Source organism: Macadamia integrifolia, chromosome 8, assembly GCF_013358625.1.
Source record: "Macadamia integrifolia cultivar HAES 741 chromosome 8, SCU_Mint_v3, whole genome shotgun sequence".
In the NCBI taxonomy this organism is placed as follows: Eukaryota; Viridiplantae; Streptophyta; class Magnoliopsida; order Proteales; family Proteaceae; genus Macadamia; species Macadamia integrifolia.
The window spans coordinates 16,341,347-16,360,921 of NC_056564.1; the positions used below are offsets into that span (position 1 = coordinate 16,341,347).

The 19,575-nt window shown below is 38.0% G+C and overlaps 1 protein-coding gene across 5 annotated transcripts in view; it reads right to left on the bottom strand.

Moving 5' to 3' along the window:
- LOC122085452 (carnosine N-methyltransferase-like) overlaps positions 1–12,314 on the bottom strand; it is a 43,924-nt gene extending 31,610 nt beyond the window's left edge. The window contains exons 1-3 of one of the 5 annotated variants that reach the window (XM_042653891.1): positions 12,240–12,314; positions 12,044–12,153; positions 5,729–5,801 (exon numbers count right to left, since the gene is read on the bottom strand). In XM_042653891.1, the coding sequence (XP_042509825.1) occupies positions 5,729–5,801; positions 12,044–12,132 (162 nt within the window). In that variant the 5' untranslated portion in view covers positions 12,133–12,153; positions 12,240–12,314. The other 4 variants (XR_006142132.1, XM_042653890.1, XM_042653889.1 and 1 more) reach the window with 4 other exon arrangements.
- Between the last annotated feature and the right edge of the window lie 7,261 nt (positions 12,315–19,575).

A 19,575-nucleotide genomic window follows, 5' to 3' on the forward strand; every position in this document is an offset into this window, starting at 1 on the left:
TTACTCTTAGAGTTGGGTTTTCCAGTAACGAAGCCTACAAAGATGTATTGTGACAACCAAGTTGCGGTGTACATTGCTAGCAATACAGTCTTCCACAGGAGGACTAAGCACATCGAGGTGGACTGCCACTTCATTCGTGATGCTGTTCTAAAAAAGCTGATTGAGACCCCGTTTGTTCCTTCATCAGATTAGTTGGCTGACATGTTCACTAAGTCTTTGTTTGTTCCTAGTTTTCGTAATGGTTGTACCAAGTTGAGCATGGGTGATGTGTATGCTCCAGCTTGAGGGGGAGTGTTGAGTTTAGCGCTAGGCACTAATCCTAAACAGCGACAGGGCCGATAGAGGCATTTATGTCCTATCGGGCCTATATCTCTGTGATTAGGTTTTTCTTCTTTATGGGGGTATTTTTGTACTTTTTTTCAGCACCATTTAATATAAGTTTTGTGGCATAACCTGCGATCATACTATTCTGGTCTGATCGCAGGTCACTCCTCTCCTTTAGGAGTCTCTTTTGATTACACCTCTCTCTTTTCTCTGCTCTTTTCTTCTTCTCTTCTTTCCTTTATTTCCCTGTTTTCATTACAGGATTCTGGAATTGTAACAGGTGTGATGGAGGAATATCACCACTGAAACTTGCTTCCAGAAATCCCCAGAACAACAGTGCCGCAGGGTATATTTTAGCTTCAATCTTCAGTTCCTTAATGAGGCTCGACGGATCATGCAAGGAGACTTTAACAGCACTTTGAATCACCTTCAATGAGGGCTCTGAAGCTTTTAACAGAGCTTAGTTACAGTGCAGAAGGTAGAGAAGAAAGAGGGAAGGCCTCTCGCTTATGGCCTTGCTTAGTCTCTCACTAACCCTAAGGCATCTCACGGCACAATGGCGTAAAAACCGAAGCTTTCTTTCATTCATTAAATCATGTGTTATCTCTACGGCTGTTGCAAATATATAGTGTGCAAACAACTAAAAGGAATTCCCAACATACGATTAAGGGACTTGTACAGCAAGTAACAAATAAAAAGAAAGATAATTAGGCTATCTAGTAGAATCTACCAAAAACAAAAATTAGAAACTACTAACACAAAAAATAGAAGCTAGCTGACCCTCCCCACGCAGGAGCTTATTGAGCGAACACTGAATGGGCTTGGAAGCTGAACTTTTTTTTTTTTTTTTTTTGGGTCTTTGGATAACCCAACAAGCTTGGTTGGGGGGGGGGGCATAGGCATGGGTTGGGGGGGAGGGGATATACATAGATATAGATGGGACAGAACAGAGAGTCAACCACAAGACCTCCTTGGTCACGCCAGAGGTTGCCACCACTGAGCTACAAGCTCATTCTTGGAACAACAACAACAAACTCAACCTTATCCCAACTTAATGGAGTCGGCAACAAGGATAAAAAATGATGCAAAGATGAGAGATGAGGGTAAGAGGAAAGAGACCCAACCCAACAAGTCAGGAGAATCTCAGCTAAATGGGGTCGGCTACATGGATCCTTGCCCTCCAATAGGCTCTATTCAAGGTCATACTTGGGACAAGACCGAGACTATGCATGTCATTCCCCACCACTTCACCTTTAATCATTTTAGGTATGTCCCTATGCCTTTTAGCTCCTTTAATCTGAATCCGATCGCTCTTTTTTACTGGGCGTCCTCAGGCCTTCTTTGAACATGGCCAAACCACCTCAAACGGCTTTTGCATAGCTTGCCATTAATCAGGGCAACTCCCAGCTCAGTTCTAATGTGATCATTCTTACTTTATCCTTCCTAGTTTTTCCACACATCCATCTTAGCATCCTCGTCTCAGCTACACATAGCTTCTCTATATGACACTTCTTAACTGCCCAATGTTCTGCCCCATACATCATAGTTGGGCGCACAACAATCCTATAGAATTTTCCCTTAACATTTAAATGGATGCGCCAGTCACACAACACACCAAACGCACCTCTCCACTTCATTCATCCCACTTTAATTCTCTGTTAAACATCATCCTCTATGGCACCTCCTTTATTTATGGTTGACCCTCCCAGGTATCTAAAATAGTCATTCTGTGGAATCTCTCTCTCCTCAATTTCACTATTTCATTATCCATCATAGAGTGGCTAAAATTACACATCATATACTCTGTCTTTGATCTACTAATCTTAAAACGTCCTGTTTCCAAGGTTAATCTCCATAGCTCTAACTTAGCATTACTCTATGCTTTAGTCTCATCCACTAAACCAATATCATCGGCAAAGAGCATACACCAAGGGACCTCGTCTAGAATGCTCTTGGTTAACTCATCCATGATAAGCGCAAACAAATAGGGGCTTAGAGCCGATCCTTGATGTAACCCAATCATAATTGAAAACTCCTTGCCCTGGCCACCCACATATCTCACACTAGTCACCACTCACTCATACATGTCCTTAATTATATCCACATATATGCTCGACACCCCTCTCTTTGAACCATTAACTGGACTAAACTTACCCCCAAAAGACTGGCTCGATAATGATGGCATGCTGGGCTTAATGGGTCCAATTCTTGCTGTCCAGAATTTCCTTTTATCTACAGAATTTCCACTGCCTCTTTTGTTTTGGTTTTATTATTAATTGGGTGGGCCCATAGTGACCTACATCAGGTTTTGGAACCTGTAGTCACATCACTATACCGGGGCAGAAGAAGGCAACCTTATATAGTGAGTTTTATTTTAAACCTTATTTCTATATGGCTGCATTTCATTTTGTGCAATATTGTTTTTGCTGTGTGTACAGTTTTCAGTTTCATACTCTCCCATGTCACAGGCCCATTCCTTTGTTTAAAAAAATTTGCTCCTTAAAAAAAAATAAAAAATAAAAAAAGTAAATAAATAAAAATAAAAAAGATGAAAAGGAAAGAAAAGTCTAATACTGCACTTGATTAGAAACTCCACAGGATGTGTAGCTCAATACAGACAAGCCAATAATTGCTACCGCAATACCAACTAATGGATGAAGCACCTATACCCAAGGATAAAAGTATCGGTATCGGTCACCCAAAATTAAGATACATATCGGAGGGTATCGTATTGTATCGGAGATACGCTAAGATACGCACATAAATGGATAGGAAACACTTTTTTATACACTTTTGCATAAAAAAAATAGTTAAAAAAAGTTATATAAAACATGTATTATGCATAAATAGTAAATTGAGAGCATCGCACTAAGAATCCAAGGTTTGTAGTTGTCCCATAAATGTAAAATCCTTGTTCCCAACCTTGATTTCCACTTTAGTTAGAGAGAAAAATGGTTGGTAGCAACTTTGGAACAAAAACACCTGAAAAAATTATGTTTTTCTAAAAAATTACCCATTTTGGCCATTTTATGACCGTATCGATACGTATTGGTGTGTATCGGTCGATACATACCGAAACGTACATTTCACTTCAATTTTGAATTTTTCATAGAGTATCGGTGTGTATCGGTGCGTATCGGTGGTGTATCGGTGTGCATCGTAAGATACGTATCGATACAAAAGGGCTTGAAAATTCTCATGTATCGTATCGGTCAGTATCGTATCGGTAAGGGCCGATATGGATACGTATTGGCCGATGCGGTACGATACTGACCGATACTTTAAACCATGCCTATACCTAAGATTAGAACACACAACTTGCTGTGAAACGAGACTGAGACAAGAGGTTCCAACTTGAAACCCTAAGAGGAGAGCCCCCCACTATACAATAATCTCCCTAAAGGTACTAGTGCAACGGCTTTCATTTAAAAGAAAATGTGTCCCCCAAAATTGTGGTAAAAGTAGCAAATGGATGTTAAAGGTTTTGTTATGCAATAGCTGGTAAAGTTCAGAACATTTTCACCTACATATAATTTGGCCACAAGCACCGACAGGATTGTGATGCCATCCATCATGGCTATAACTCCATACTTCTCATAACAGGGACCTGTCATATATTGGTGAATGACAGGAGACTGCTCACACAACCTTGGCCACAGGCCCTATATATGTGACAGCTTGGTAGGAAGACATCGCATACACATGTCGCCCACACCTTCCACTATTCATATTGTAAGATGAAAAGAATTTCACTACATGGAAAGCTTTGAGGCTTGAGCTATTGATGAGTTCTCATAAATCAAAATAAGATATAATGACCTGAAAACACTACAGGACAGAACTACAGTGTTCCTAGCTGAGATAACAATAAGGCACAAAACAGAAGATGTAATAACTCAAAAACCAGCCAGATGATGGGGCAAAAAATCTGGTTGAAGGCTGGCCTAAATCTGCTGAATTTATGTCTAAAATATCAGATAGGATGAGTATGAAGGTGGACAGAAAATAGTAACTTTCTAAAACATAAATAACTTCCAGTTCTCAGACCTGATGAACCTCCAATTTTGACAAGTGTAGCCGCAATAGAGAAGAAGAACATATAAAAAATTGGGCTTGATCCAAGGACTGGACTAGTTGGAATCCTTGATGAAAGTCATAGATTACAAGTGGAGAGAAACTTCGTACAAGGACTGAAACTGAGAAATAGAACTAGCAGAATAAGGAGTGAGTAATAGCTGAACTAAATCACAGAGAATGGAAACAAAAAAGGTAGAAACAAACCCACAAGAAAAGTTACAAAGAGAACTTAACAAAAGAATAGCCAAAATCATGGGGACTGACACCCTTGTAGCCCCATTATATGGTTCTTGGTACAAAATTAGTAACTCTCCATCTAACAATTGGATCTTTGTGATATTGTAGCCAAAATCTGATTCTTGCTACAAAATTAGTAACTGTCCATGTGTGGGAGAAGTACACATCTCCCAAATGAATTCAAATATAGTAACCTTGCTATAAAGGAGATCTAATAACTACTACACCAAAAAGGAAGTATCAAAATAGCAACTATTAATAGCTATTGACTAAACTATGAAACTGAGTAGTAACAGCCTCTAATAGAATGTTCCAGCAAGATATTCCAACATCTCCATGCAATTTCTTCTCATAGGGCTCCACACAATCTGATAGAAGATTTCCGCAAGCCATATGCAGGCGAACCTGGACCTGGCTTGAACCAGGACCAGAACCAAAACCGTGGGCATTAACTGAACCCATACTCTGATTTTAGGCCCGATTCTGGGTCTGTCCTCTCTTCCTCCTTCGCAGGTACAGCTTGAACTCTGCATCAGCTATGTCTGGTGGCTGAACCTAAAAGTGGAAAGTTAAAAATAAAAAAAAATAAAAAAAATAAAAAAGAAGAAGAAGAAGAAGAAGGTTGACTACAAAGTTTGACATATGACCAATCTAGAGTCCCTCTTATTATCAACCCAAGTTACACAGATCCATGACTCATCCACCTAATTATGGTGTGGTTGCTTGTATACAAAACCTTTTGTTAAGTAGACGATTGCATAAAGACATGTTCACCTTGTGGCTCTGTACCAGCTTTACACCTAACAAAGAACTAGTTTACCATTAAAGCTTTGAAGCGAATGGCTACCCAACTCAGATGAGAAAAATCACAAAAGATGACCATTGGAAGTAGTGATAGGGTGTAATCTGCCTAACTGTTTAATTATTTACAAAAATAAGCATCATAATTAACAATCACAAGCCATTTATCTACCCAATAAAGTGCAGAATTAACTTACCAGCTTTGGAATCTACAAAAACAAAGTTTATAAAACAGCATGAAAGCTAAGATGCAAAAAAATGAGGCACCCCTATTTCGACAGAGGATTACCTTGTGGGCAGGTGGAAGCTTTTTATAGGATCTCTCATATCTTCTAACATCCTCGTCTGCAGCGTCGGAATAGCTGTTAAGAGTTTTATACCGATATTTTAAAACAAATAATTAATAATTAAAATCAGTATTGGGGGGAGAGAGGTGGCATTATAATATCATCAGTCTTTTTAACTATTAAGTATCCATAAAACTGAAAATATTGATACAAGGTGACTGAAATGGGATCTTGGGAAAACCAGAAAAAGAAACAAGGCCATGTCCTAATACAATATTATCCAATTCTAAAAGAAAGGTTAACTTAGCAGAGCAACGCAACAACAACAATTCGTCCATGTTCAACTATAAGAAAGTATTTCATAAAGGCAGATTTAAAGAAAATGAGGTACTGGGCCAAAACTAGGAGAGAACCCAAAGCTAGGATTTTAGATACAAAAGAAACAGAAAACATAAAAAGAAAATGTTCATAACAGAATCTGATTTTCTCACTAATCTTCAATTTTTAAGTCCATAATTATCTAATTAATTTTAGTGATAAAGAATGTAATAAAGAACTGAAACAATTACATTAATCTGACCAAGCATTTGATGGAATAATGCAATAAAATTGTGTACGCAGAACCAGATGTTTGGATAGAGAAATTATAGAATTAAAACCAGATTTGTTCTGCACCAGTAAACAGGACCCACAAATGGCAAGAGTAAGAATACCCTTCACCGTGAAAGTATACATGTATGAACATCGAAAACTGAATTACTCTTAAGTCTTAACTCATTTGACAGTGAATTACTAGAACGAGCTCTCCACTGGAGTGATATTTTACTAAGTTGGCACCCTTTCACCAACCACAAAACCTTCAACCCAGTCAACTTTGCGTTCTTTTTCTTTTTCCATTTTGATAAAGAGCAGATGTGAATGCTTGAAAGAGGAGAAATAAAATAAAGAGTAATAGCCCAAAGGGGAACATTAAAAACACAAAGCAGATTACATAATTAAATTCTGCACCGTATATGCATGGCCCCAAAGATCCCATTCCATGCAACTCATGTTCTTAAAGTGTTAATTGATCTAGCTCTCCACAAGAATAAGATATTCATGAACCAGATGATGGATCTAGCTTACTAACCAGGCAGAAATAATTTTTCACTAAATCTTGCAAACTTCATTAATTCAATTGTGTTGAAGCCTTGTAATCGATCCCTATTTATAGGTTTGGTTTGCCTCTCAAAAATAAGGAAACAATTGAAACAAGAAGAAAAACAGAAAAAGGGAACAAATTGAGAAGTTCGCCTAAGTGCTTAGGCACCCTCTCCACCGTCTTGGGTCGCCTTGGGAACTATGTGCAAGAGGCTGCATCAACTAAAAGAGTTGAGGGTGAGAGACCCAGGCTAAGATAGTCTTCACAATCCATATTATTCCCCACATCAATCTTCCATCCTCTTCCTTCTTTACCTTCTATTTTTGTTAGGCCCTGTTTGTTTGACAGAGAAAAGTGGAAAAAAAAGTAAAAAGGGGTGGGAAACTTGTACTTGTTTCCCACAAACTACCACAAATATAAGTGTTTGGTTATGTGGGGTGGGAAACTTACCAAACAACCTCATCAGATATATTTATTCTTGTCTAGTGAGGTGACCACTTTTTCCCACCCCACCAACTTTTAAAGTAGTACTTTGGCACTATTTATAGAGAAGCTAATTTGGTGCATATCTCTCTCCTATTCTCATTTCCTCTCTCCCATAGAATCCCACCCCCACCTCCATTTCCTCTTTCTCCCACAAAATTCCAACCTACTGAAAAGCATTTAAGTCCATCATTTCCTTCCCTTCCCTTTCCTTGCCAACCCGATCCACAACATGTGGGACCCACCCTTGCAAGTTTCCCACCCCTTTTTCCTTTATAAACAAATGGGGCCTTAAAATAAGCATGTCCGAAGCTCTATTTAAGGTTGATCAGAAGCCCCTGCTACCTACTATTGCTACTGAAATCTCAGAAGGCATTCTCAACACCTGCGGCAGATTCTGAGGAGAGTTTTCTGGGCTGCAGCTTCACTCCCGTATCTCCCTGATCTCTGCAACATTGCAGTCAGCAGACCATATTTTGAGGATCATATAAGGACCCTAAGAGTTGTTTTAGCCGACCCCATTTAGCTGGGATAAGGCTGAGTTGTTGTTGTTGTTGTATATAAGGACCATAATTAGACCACTCGGCCAGCACTTCATGTTCATCAGGGATCTGCAACCCTAGTTCTTGGAAATCTCCTGTTTTCTAGCCCTAGATCAGATTTCTCAGACTGGGTCAGTCAGCCATCAGTTGGAGTTTATCTTTGAAGGTCAAATAGGCTTCATGAAGGCCCACTAAACCTCTGTTTTAGCGCCATTATAGGCCTGGCTTGTGAGTTGTTTAATTTTTTTAGAGCTGCCCCATTTTTTCCAGATATTCAATATTCTGTCCAGTTTATAAAGTTTATATTCTGGGACTTATTACTTGACAATAGGACTTCTGCATCTGTTATTTGAGTTCTATTATTACCTGTGTACTAGTGGGCTGTTTACATACTGCTGCTGAACTTTGTCATTTTGTCTGTCCTAGCCGATATTTTGATGGAGGGTCGGTAGGGGTAGGGAAGAATCCCTGAAATGAGCTTAGAGTTGCAAGGGAGGGAGAGGAGATTCACACAAGAAAGGGGGGGAAGAAAATCGCACACACACTAGCTCGTAGTCTCTTCACCAAAGCCAATCTCAATTCATTCTTTCATCCTCTAATTTCTCAATCGGTTACATGGCATAAATAGTAAAAGAAATCCAACATGAAAGGAAACCTACTCTAATTTGGAAACTCAACTTAATTGGAAACTAAATCCTAATAACTAACTACTACTTAAGCTATCAAAATAAAAGACTCTATGAAAATAGAAATAAAATCCTAAAAGATCCTACTAGTCAAAGACCCAAATTGGATCCAGTTCATCTCCATCTAGATACCCAAATGGATATGGATCAGTCCACGGGTGCGTATCTGCAACAACTCCCCCAGTGTTGAGAAAAACTTGTCCACGAGTTTAGTAGAACAGGAGAATCAATACCAGTCGATCAGCATCCATCCTTGCCTATAAGAAGTCACCATCGAAACCACGATCGAATGCTATGAAATTCACGATGCAAAGTTCATTGGTGAAGTAGTGACTTGGAAAAATAAAATCGATCGGTTCACTGAAGAGATCAACCGATTTAAATTTTTCCACAAGTTGATTTTCAGCTTCCAACGGCTCTGTCTCGTCATCCATCATTGGTGACTCATCTTCTTGCTCGTCCACCTGTTGCTCAATGGTTGAGATCAAGTCGTTGAAGGTAGAGAGCATACAATTAGATGTGATCAGTGCTTGGTCCTTGAGGTCCCTGCATTGACTTTGAATCTCCTACCAATGTTGTTGAGTCTCCTCAAGCTTCTCTCGTATCAGTTGTATTTGTTGACGGATTTCCAAAAAGATAGTGAGATCCATTGGCCAAATTTGCTGGTCAGAATAGCTATGAACCCACCAAATAAAACACAACTCCAAGGCAATTGGGTGGCAAAACTGTAAATAGCAGTAACAGGCTAACAAACAAAATCCAACAAGGGGAATGCTACGTATGTAGGGAGGGGTATAATTGGAAAGACAAGGAAATAATAGTTTAAATGAAAAAAAGATGGGGCAAGGACACTATGGGAAATACAATAAAGTAAAACTTAAATAATTAGGGTGGAAAAGGATAGAAGGGCAATATCGGAAAGGAGGGTAAAGAAAAGGACTTGATCGCAAGTGAGGATGGAAGACGTGTGCGGTTCTTCTACCAGCGGAAAACTGCAAAGGAAATAGCAAAAATCTCGACTTTGACAAGGAATATGAGTTCGATTCTAGCAGTGGCAGTTTCAGTGTTCAACTTTGAGTAGGTAATCGCTAGTGGGAACTCAACTCGCGGCCGAAACTTCAACACCAGGTATGTCTTCTCTCTCTCTCTCCTCTCGTCCTCTCTCCTTCCACTTCTCTCTCTTTCTTTTTTTTTTAGTCTCTTCTGGCAGAACCTAGAAAGGAGGAGATGGGTTAATTGAAGTGGTTAGGAAGAGGAGAAGATGGTGGGGTTATGCTATGACCTTTTTTTTTTTTTTTTTTGTGGTTGCTGGCGAAACCCTAGGAAGAAAGGAGGGTTTTGATACAAGATCAGAGGAATAGGTCAATGGGGGTTGTGTTTGAAGAGGCACAGGGGTGGGGTTAGGGTTCAGCAGGACTATGCTTTCTTTTAAGCCAGAAGAACAAAATGGGAAGGAAAGGAAGAAGGTTGATGGGGAAGCAAGAGAGGGATAGAGGATCCCTCGGCTCCGATACCAAGTTGACGGAGGGTCGGTAGGGGTAGGGAAGAATCCCTGAGATGAACTTAGAGTTGTTGGGGAGGGAGAGGAGATTCGCACAAGAAAGGGCAGGGGTGGGGAAGAAAATCGCACACACACTAGCCCATAGTCTCTTCACCAAAACCAATCTCAATTCATTCTTTCATTCTTTCATTCTATAACTTCTGAATTGGTTACACGGCATAAATAGTAAAAGAAATCCAACATAAAAGGAAACCTACACTAATTTGGAAACTCAATTGAAAAATAAATTCTAATAACTATCTCCTACTTAAGCTACCAAAATAAAAGACAGCATGAAAGTAGAAATAAAATCCTAAAAGATCCTACTAGTCAAAGACCCAAATTGAATCAAGTTCATCTCCGTCTGGATACCCAGATGGGTATGGATCGGTCCACGGGTGCATATCCCCATCATATTTTTTTTGTTACTGTTTGGGTTGTTAACAGTGGTACTTTGTTGGAGTTGTTGAATCTATTTGGAGTTGGGTATTCCTGTTCAACCTTTCATTACCTAAAATGACATTATCTTTTTTAAAAAGTATACGTATAGTTTAGTCTTTAAGTATCTAAACTAAATTCAAAGTTTCCTTTTCAAGCAAAACTAGAAGATCTAAAAAAGATAGTGAGCATTCTAGGTGCGAGAGTTTTCCTCCATTTCCATGGGACTGGAGATGCACTAGCATAGAGGAAAGAACAAAAACATGGAAATTTTATTGCATTTCCTCATTAGCCATCTAGCATCAAATTATTTTTTTCCTTTCCACAGCCTAGTATTTAGGGATAATAATGGAAGGTCAAAACTTATCTGTCTGGCATGATTTTGATGTCATTTGAAAAGAGCTTATTGGGTTACCTATACTAAGATACCAATATCCTGCAAATCCAAACTGTTTTGGCAAAGTCATGAGCTCTGCTCCTATATCACCTAATTAGCAACATATCTTCAGTTGCGAAAAAATATAAATTGATTGGCCCCATTCACCCACAGAATTGGGCTTTCAAAACCATCCTGCAACACTTTAAGGTGTCAGGGTAATGATCTTAATTTTTAAGTTGTGAAAAAAGATAAATTGATAGCCAATGGACTAGAATAAATGTCTGAATCTCCATTGTTGCAAGGTAGAGATCTTAATCTGCTATTCCAAAACCTCCATTATCCTTTCAGCTACTCATCTTCAGAAATTATATCCTAGAACCCTATCTTCAGCCTCATAGCCAAAACAAACATTAACCCCATTAGAAACACTAACTCTATATATAGCCTGCTACTATTTCCCCACAGAATCTTATCTTTATCCCAAGCAAACCCTAACATGATACTAAGATATGAAACTGCAACTCCACAGAGCCCACACATTGTTCCCTGTGCAAAGAGACTAGTTCGGCCATTATCTAGCTTTTTCAATAAGACCGACGCAACCTAAACAACTGATAACTATGGTCAAATAGAAAAGAATACTATAGCACAATTTTTGCCACAAAATTCAACATCCGGGTATCCCCTCCCAGACACTGTCCGATACACTAAATCAATCTCATTTGTGAACCAGAAAACAAACAAGAACAGAAGATGAACCTCGAATGGTCCTGTACTCATCCTAAAGATAGAATTGACCACGATTACGTTTTCACTCTCTGTTTAGAACTTTTATAAGTAATAGTCCGTTTACCTAAATTTAGAAAACTATCATACCATGATACTCCTCCGAGTAACTCAATATTTGACTCTACCAAAATTCTCCTGAAAGCAGAGTGCTTCGTTTTACTGAAGAAATTATCTAATATTTACAAATGTTGAATAGAGAGTTCAAGAGAAAAGGAAACGATACCTAAGATCAATCTAAACAAAAAAAGACACAGTTCTAAGCGACAGAATCAAATTCGAGTGGAGATTTAAATCTATTTTCAGATTGATAGAAACTTACTTGAGGTAAGCACTAACGATTCGCCTGAGAGATTTCACCTCAAGCGCCTCTTCGAGCTTGCTGTGTTGAAGTTCTCCTCCGCTCGACATTTTTGTCTTCTGAAATCGAAACTGAAAGACAGTACAGATGAGTCTGAGAGCGGAGCCACGAAAGATTGTGAACATTTGACCATTCCAGGTTTTTATACAGACGTTACCTAACGCTTGCGTTTGCCTCAGAGTCTCAGACAAGTGTTGACGGAAATATTGTCAACCCCACTGGGATCTAGATCGGGGGAACTACATCTCACTGTGTGCAGTGAAATTTGAATCTTTCACGAGTTGCATCATGGCCAAGGGTATCATTCGGTTCGGTTTCGCTTTGATTCCAAATGATGGTAAGGTGGACCATAACTGAACCGAGAATCGACTTAATTCCATATTTAAATATTCAAGCTGATTCAATTTGGCTCAACTCAGTTTCGATTCCAATTCGGTTCTGATATGCAATTTTAATTCGGTTTTAATTCAATTATGAAAACAGTTCTATTTTTGAACCATGATTGTGATGGACCAAAGGCCATAATGGGCTCAAGTTATGGGCCTTATGGCCATTGCTAATTCTAAAATTGTCTTAACATATAAATATATGATGATAAATTGCAAAAAAATATTACCACCTAAAAAAACAGACCATGCAAAAAACACTCTTAAATTGTCAAAATTGAATATTGAAAAAATCTCACTTGAATCTTAACAATACTACTATACTAGGGTTTGTTTCCTTTTTTATTGGTTTTAAGATAATTTGGTTTGATTTCGGTTCAAATCAACGTTTCTTATACCTGAAACAGAAACCAAACTGAACCGAGGAGCATACTCACATACTCAAATCGAATTTGAACCGAATTAATTTGGTTCGGTTCGACTTGGTTAATTCGGCTCAATATTGGTTTCGATATTCGGTTTTAGTTCCCAATTGACACGTTTACCATGGCATCATTGACATAGAGAATCAAACATCAATTCCATCGATCAAAATCATGAAATTGTTTTGTTTGGTAAGAAAATCATGAAATTGTTCATAATTAGAAGGATCTAGTTTTCCTTTGCCTGTGGTGGAGATTAATTGTTGGAAAAATGTGATCTTAAATAAATGCATTTTGTTTTACTTTTCACATAATTATTGGATATTTATATAATTTTTTTTCCTATGTGGAACATGTTTTTTTTATTGGATTAGTGAATTGAATTTTGTAGATAATCATCCAGATAAGTCATTTTGTAATCTCCGAATTGGCCACACTTATATATGCACTACTTGTTTACGCATGGATAGTTTGATTGTGATAGTTTTGAGGAATGCAAGTCAAATTACTCAAATTATGGGAGATATGAAGACTGGCCATTAATGATCAGTATACTAAGTCTATGAAGTCCTTTCATAAAAAGATCATGTGTATGTTGAATGTTGATTTTAGTAATTAATATTCTAATACAATGGATTTTGTATGAAATATTTTTATTTATTAATATAAATAGGGGAAAATAAAGCTACCCAATCGTGTGGCCCATGCGCCTTGATGCAAGAGCACATGAATCTACCATCCTACCCTCCATGAAATTTTAAGGGGGAAAAAAACAATCATTGTTAGTGCCTTTGCACATTTTCATTGGCCCCAACACTTGTGTAGAGGCCATGTGTCCAGGTAGGAATCCCTTACCTATAAAAACATTATCTATTTTCTCTCATTACAAAACCATTGTTATAATTAGTTTAATAGAATGATAATTTTGTATTTTTAGTCTCTATCTTATCTCATGTGTAGGCGCATAATGGTAATTGCCAAAGTTGCATGTTATGATATGAACATTAAGTAGCTAGCATCTCACTTAGGTAATTCCTTAATGCTTATTTCACTCAAGTACTCAACAAATAATCTCCTAACCTACAAATAATTGAATATAAATTCTTAAGTGTACAAATAAATAAATATCAAACTTTTATTTTTTTAATGTTATGGTAAAAATATGCAACCGATGAAGACATGCTAAACGAACTGAGTGGGCAACAGGCCCAAAACACCCAGGGCCAGCCAAACCGCCTAACCTCACAAGGTCATCTACCCAACCTGAAGTAGACATCCAGATCAGAAGTGGATTGGCCGACTAATGTCACCAAAGGGACTTTAACAGCCTAACGGCTAGGCCAATGGCAATATAGGAATGACTTTACACGAATGTCCCACCACACGGTTGTCCGAACAATCGAATGAGTCCAACTACACTAGTTCCTTAATCGAACAACAAGGCCAACGTATATGCCGGAAGAGGCATGTACAACCTGTCGCTTGTGGTAAGTAGCTCGACAATCGGATTATTCTGCTTAGGATGCTTGGCTTGAGACTCCAACAATGGATCACCTGGGTCCAACACGCAACTTATGCACGAGGATGAACATGTCCTGCTCCTAAAAGGATTCTTAAGGGGATATCGAATCTTCCCTAAAAATAAGGATATCTTGGCCTATCCTTCGGGATACGATCATCACATGGAGCTCCCATAATGGGGACATCTCTCATAGACTCTTCCTATCACAACTCTTATCATATTCAGACTTCTATCAATATTAGGAAGCTACCAAAGCGGGACTCTCACTCGATGGTCGCCACCTTCAACTATAAATACTCAAGTAAATCTCTTTTCAGATGATCGATCTTTTTCCATTATTACTTGAATTATCTGATTGTTAAGAGGTCTAACTTAAGCATCAGAGAGTTCCCAGTCAGATTAGCCCAATGTTCACTCTGTTGTAGTTGTTCCTCTGTATAGGACGCAAAAATAGCCTAATACAATTACTTTCTACAACAGTTGATAATTACGACGTAATCCACAATTATAACTATTAACTAGTATTAAAATAGAGGCTATTGAGATCCATAAGAAATGCCCCCTATGAAACTTTGTTCTAGGAGGAAGCAAAGGGGCAAAGTAAAAAAATATCTCAGTGGATACAATCAAGATCTCTAAGAAAGTTGCCGCAGGAGTAGAAGCCCACATGAGCCTCTACAGATATGAATTCCAAGATGAAAGCCACAGGCCGTCAACCAAAGTCGAGCATACATACGATGATCTTCATGCGTGAATAGTCGGGAGGAAAGAAAGGGCGGTAGATGATAATGAGAAAGGGCACCGCGTCTAGATGGGTAGGCGGAATGGATGAACGAAAGGTGCCATGCCATGGAGTGGGGAATATTCCGACAATCATGTAAGACAACTAAATGCACCTCAAGGTGCTGCCGAGGAATTGGGGGACCTAGTCGAGCACTGGATAGGCAATTTGTATTTAGAGCTAGCCTATTCGTTATGGGCAAGGATTAAAGTATCGGTATCGATCACCATATCGGTCGGTCAAAATTAAGATACGTATCGGAGGGTATCGTATCGTATCGGAGATACGCTAAGATACGCTAAAGATACACACATAAATGGATAGGGAACACATTTTTATACACTTTTACATTAAAAAAATAATTAAAAAAAGCTATATATAACATGTAGAATGCATAAATACTTAAGTAGAGGGTATCGTATTGATAGACAAATATATTGAGTTGAAAATGTTCAAAATGATGAGGTTTGAGTTTCTTACAGTTTTTTCTTTCCTCATTGCCATTGCCAGATAAGTGTCATGAAGAGTGTATGGTGGTTCAAATCCTTGGCTAGGACCTTATTCTTCAATAGGAGCAACTACAATGATATTCTGCACTTGTCGAATATAGGCACAATATTTACCCCAGTCGAAATATTTATGGTAGTGGGTCTCCCATTCATTGTAATTATAAGTTATGATATTATTTTTAAGAGTAGAATGAACTAAATTTTCTAAAAAAAAAGAAAAAATTTGGGGATTTTTATTTTTCTTTTTTAATTAATTTCGGAATAAAAAAATTAAAAAATATATTTTTTTTTGAGAAAAATAAAAAATCTCCATGGAAGTTGTAGAACACTTGTTTTTACATAACATATAAAAAATCTAAACATTTTTAACCATTGAGCATGAGTAGATCTAAGAAATTTGAAAAAAAATTGAAACCCTCATTTTCTCTTGAAAAAAGTTTGTAAATCCTTATAAATCCAATGATTTCATATAATAATGATGCACAAAATGTGATTCTAAGTATAATGAACTTTAGATTTATAAAAAAAACTTGAAAATCTAATGTTAAAGTTGAAAAAAGTGAGTAAAGATTCAAGAACTTACTATTCAAATGTTTCAACTTTCAAGTTCAAGCCTTCAAGGTTCTTCTTGGACTATGTTTTGCTCCTTCTTTGAACCATTCACTTCCACAATGTTTCTTTCAATCTACCATTTGAGTCTCCAAAAAGGTGTGTGAATCAAAGGGGAAGAAAGAAGAGAAATATAGAAAACTGTTGGTGAGAGTTTGAAGTGTTTGTTTCAAACAACAAAAGGCACATTCACACTTAAGTAGCCGTATCGTACCGATACGGTATGATACGGCTCTATACTACACGATACATTCGATACGTACCGATACTCTTAGGAATTTTCATATTTTCAAAAGTTCGTATCGCAGAGTATCGTATGTATCGATACCGATACGGTAAGGCATAATACGATACGTACGATACATCGATACACAAAAGAGGGCCCAAAATTCCCCGTAGCGTATCGGTATGTATCATGTCGATGCCTACCGATACTGATAAGTATCGGCTGATACGGCACGATATGCACCGATACTTAAAACCATGGTTATGGGGGAGGGGCTATAAACCAACTGCTAATCCAGTTTCAAAGGCTCCTCTCTAGGAGCAACCACTGTCATTGTTCTTTCCTTCTCTCCACTCCTTGGAGGCATGGTTGTTGAATCAACTTAGTGGTGGGCATTGGCTTTGTTGAGTGTGATACTAGTCAAGTGTAGAGGCATCAATTTTAGGCCCGGTTCGATTAAGAAACGTGTCAGGCTCAAGCCTAGACTATTTATAACTAGTCATTTCAGCTGCACGGCGTAAGCCCGACCGATTACAATTCCAGCTCAACTCGACCATTATATATGTCTATTTTGATTTGATTTGATTTGATTTATTTATTTATTTGTAGAATAAGGTATATATTGATATTTTTATCAATTATTGAATGTAACTAAGTGTAAAGTATTTTCTTAATTATTGATGATTTTTAATGCATATATTAAATTTTGTAAAATCTAAGATAATTCAAGCTTGTTTCAGGCTTTAATGATGAAAAAAAAAAACATTTAATAGTGCATTAGCCCGTTTAAGGCCTAATTACATCCCGATTAACCTGATTAGTAGAAACCTGGTTTAATCCAAAAATCCAATCGTGATCGACTCATTCATTAAATAGATAGATCACGGTGCAAAGGTACAAGCCCATCAGGCCCGGCTAAGCCCGACCGATTTACACCCCTAGTCAAGTGGCTGCTAGCATGGTGATGGGTATGAATACACCTCTCAAGTTTTTCCATTGATCAAGGAGGGTGCTTGTCATTGTGATCTTCCCAGAGTTGGCCTTGGTACCTAGTGGTAATTAATTCTCTCTTGGTTTTGTATTCTTCTTGAATTTCCCTCACAACTTGATTCAGTTGTAGGGATGTGCATGTATTCTCCCCCCCCCCCCCGAAAAAAAGAAAGAAAGAAAGAAAGAAAACCTTAGGATTAAATATGTGTCTTAAACGGGTTCTATTAGTTTTGGTCCCTGGTCATGGCATCCCTTGTAACTTCCTCCATAATATGAAGAGTATCAACAAGTTGGTATCAATACTTGAGGAAGATATCAGGCGGTATCACACGTTATAGAATCAAGACCTCAATGTATCAAAGCTTGACTTATATTGAGGATTTGAAGACATCAAGTAATGCAAGGTCAACATGACGACTCTTGAGGACCAACTGCAAGAAGAATAGAAGATCTTAAGTGTAGCTCAATGTAATAATGCACTCACCAGACATAAGCACTACATTGCATTTCATAAGCATGCACTACATATTGCATTCTTTAATTTATATAAATTTAGAATGACCTTAGGATGTACCTTGACCAAGTGTAAGACCTAAAAGTGGTTAGGAACATGTTAAGAATAATTTGGCATAAGAAATTGCTGAGAAAATAGTAATAACCCTATTCAAGGGCATATTGGCCAATCTTAAAATAGGTATCAAGAGATGGTTCCTTCATTAAAGTTGTAGAAAATTGAGTTATGAATCCAAAGCAACTAAAACCAAGTCAATATGATGTTAGACCAGAGAGTTACAGCCAGAACACTGACGATTGGTTAGTATAATAGAACCCTGTCAAACATTGAACTAGCCGAGCCTACGGGTGGTCAATCGGCTGGAAGCCCTGGTCGACCAGCATCTATCTGGATGATGTGTCTGGTCAACCGGTGCCAGTCCGGTTGGTTTACAACTGGCTCCAATGGCTAGTTTTGTCCAACTGCTCTTTAGCGGTCGACCAACTACTGATGGAGGTCGATCGGAAGACCCAAAAAGTGACCGTTTGAGTGAGATTTCTTGCCTTTTTTTTTATCCCTAACCTCATCTATAAATACCTCTAATGTTATCATTAATTACAAATGAATCCTATCCTTAGAGGAGCATTATTTGAGCATTAGAAGTGAAATTGGTCTATACCATCTCTTGAGTTCAAGTTCTTCATTTTCCATTCAAGAGGAACTCAAGGTTATCTACAATTCTTCATCTATATCTTGGAATTTGCATTACAAACATTAAGAAGACTTCAAAGATGCATTATTTTATAACGTTGCATTTCATTCACGCACCACATAAGAGGTAACTCTAAACCTTTCTATTCCACTTTGAATTTGTTTTTGTCCAAGAGTTGGGGTAGCTCTAGAATTGGACACCTTGTTTACACATTGTTCTAGACCGTACATAGACAAATATGTAGGACCCTCTCATCCTTAAGAAATTGTAAGGACTCTCTCATCCTTAAGAGATTGTAAGGACTCTCTCATCCTTGAAAGAGGTTGTAAGGACCCTCTCATCCTATAAAGAGATTGTACGGATTCTCTTATCCTTAAAAAGAGTTTGTAAAGGTTTTCCTCCCTTCCTTCCTACCTACTGTACTAAAAGGGAAGAACTAGTGGAATACCTTACAAGAGGATCTTGTAGGGAGTGGACTAAACTCGTATTGAATCGAACCACTACAAATCTCGGTGTTGTGTGATTGTGACTTTTTATTCATTCCACAATTTATATTTCGCAATCACACTTGAGATTCATATTTCGAAAAGATTTAAAATTTCAGTAACATAACATATTCACCTCCTTTAGGTTATTTCATTTTGCTTCAGTTACTGTTAGTAGTGTACAACTGTAATACATTATATATAGGGTTGTAATGATATTTAATCGATAGACATTAGGATGGAAGGATCAAACTCAATGTTGCCATTGTCACTTCGCGAAAGAGAAATCTACTCTGAAAAACTTTGATACTATGAAAGGTTTTTGAGATTTCGGAGAAGAATCTCTCACTTGTAGTGC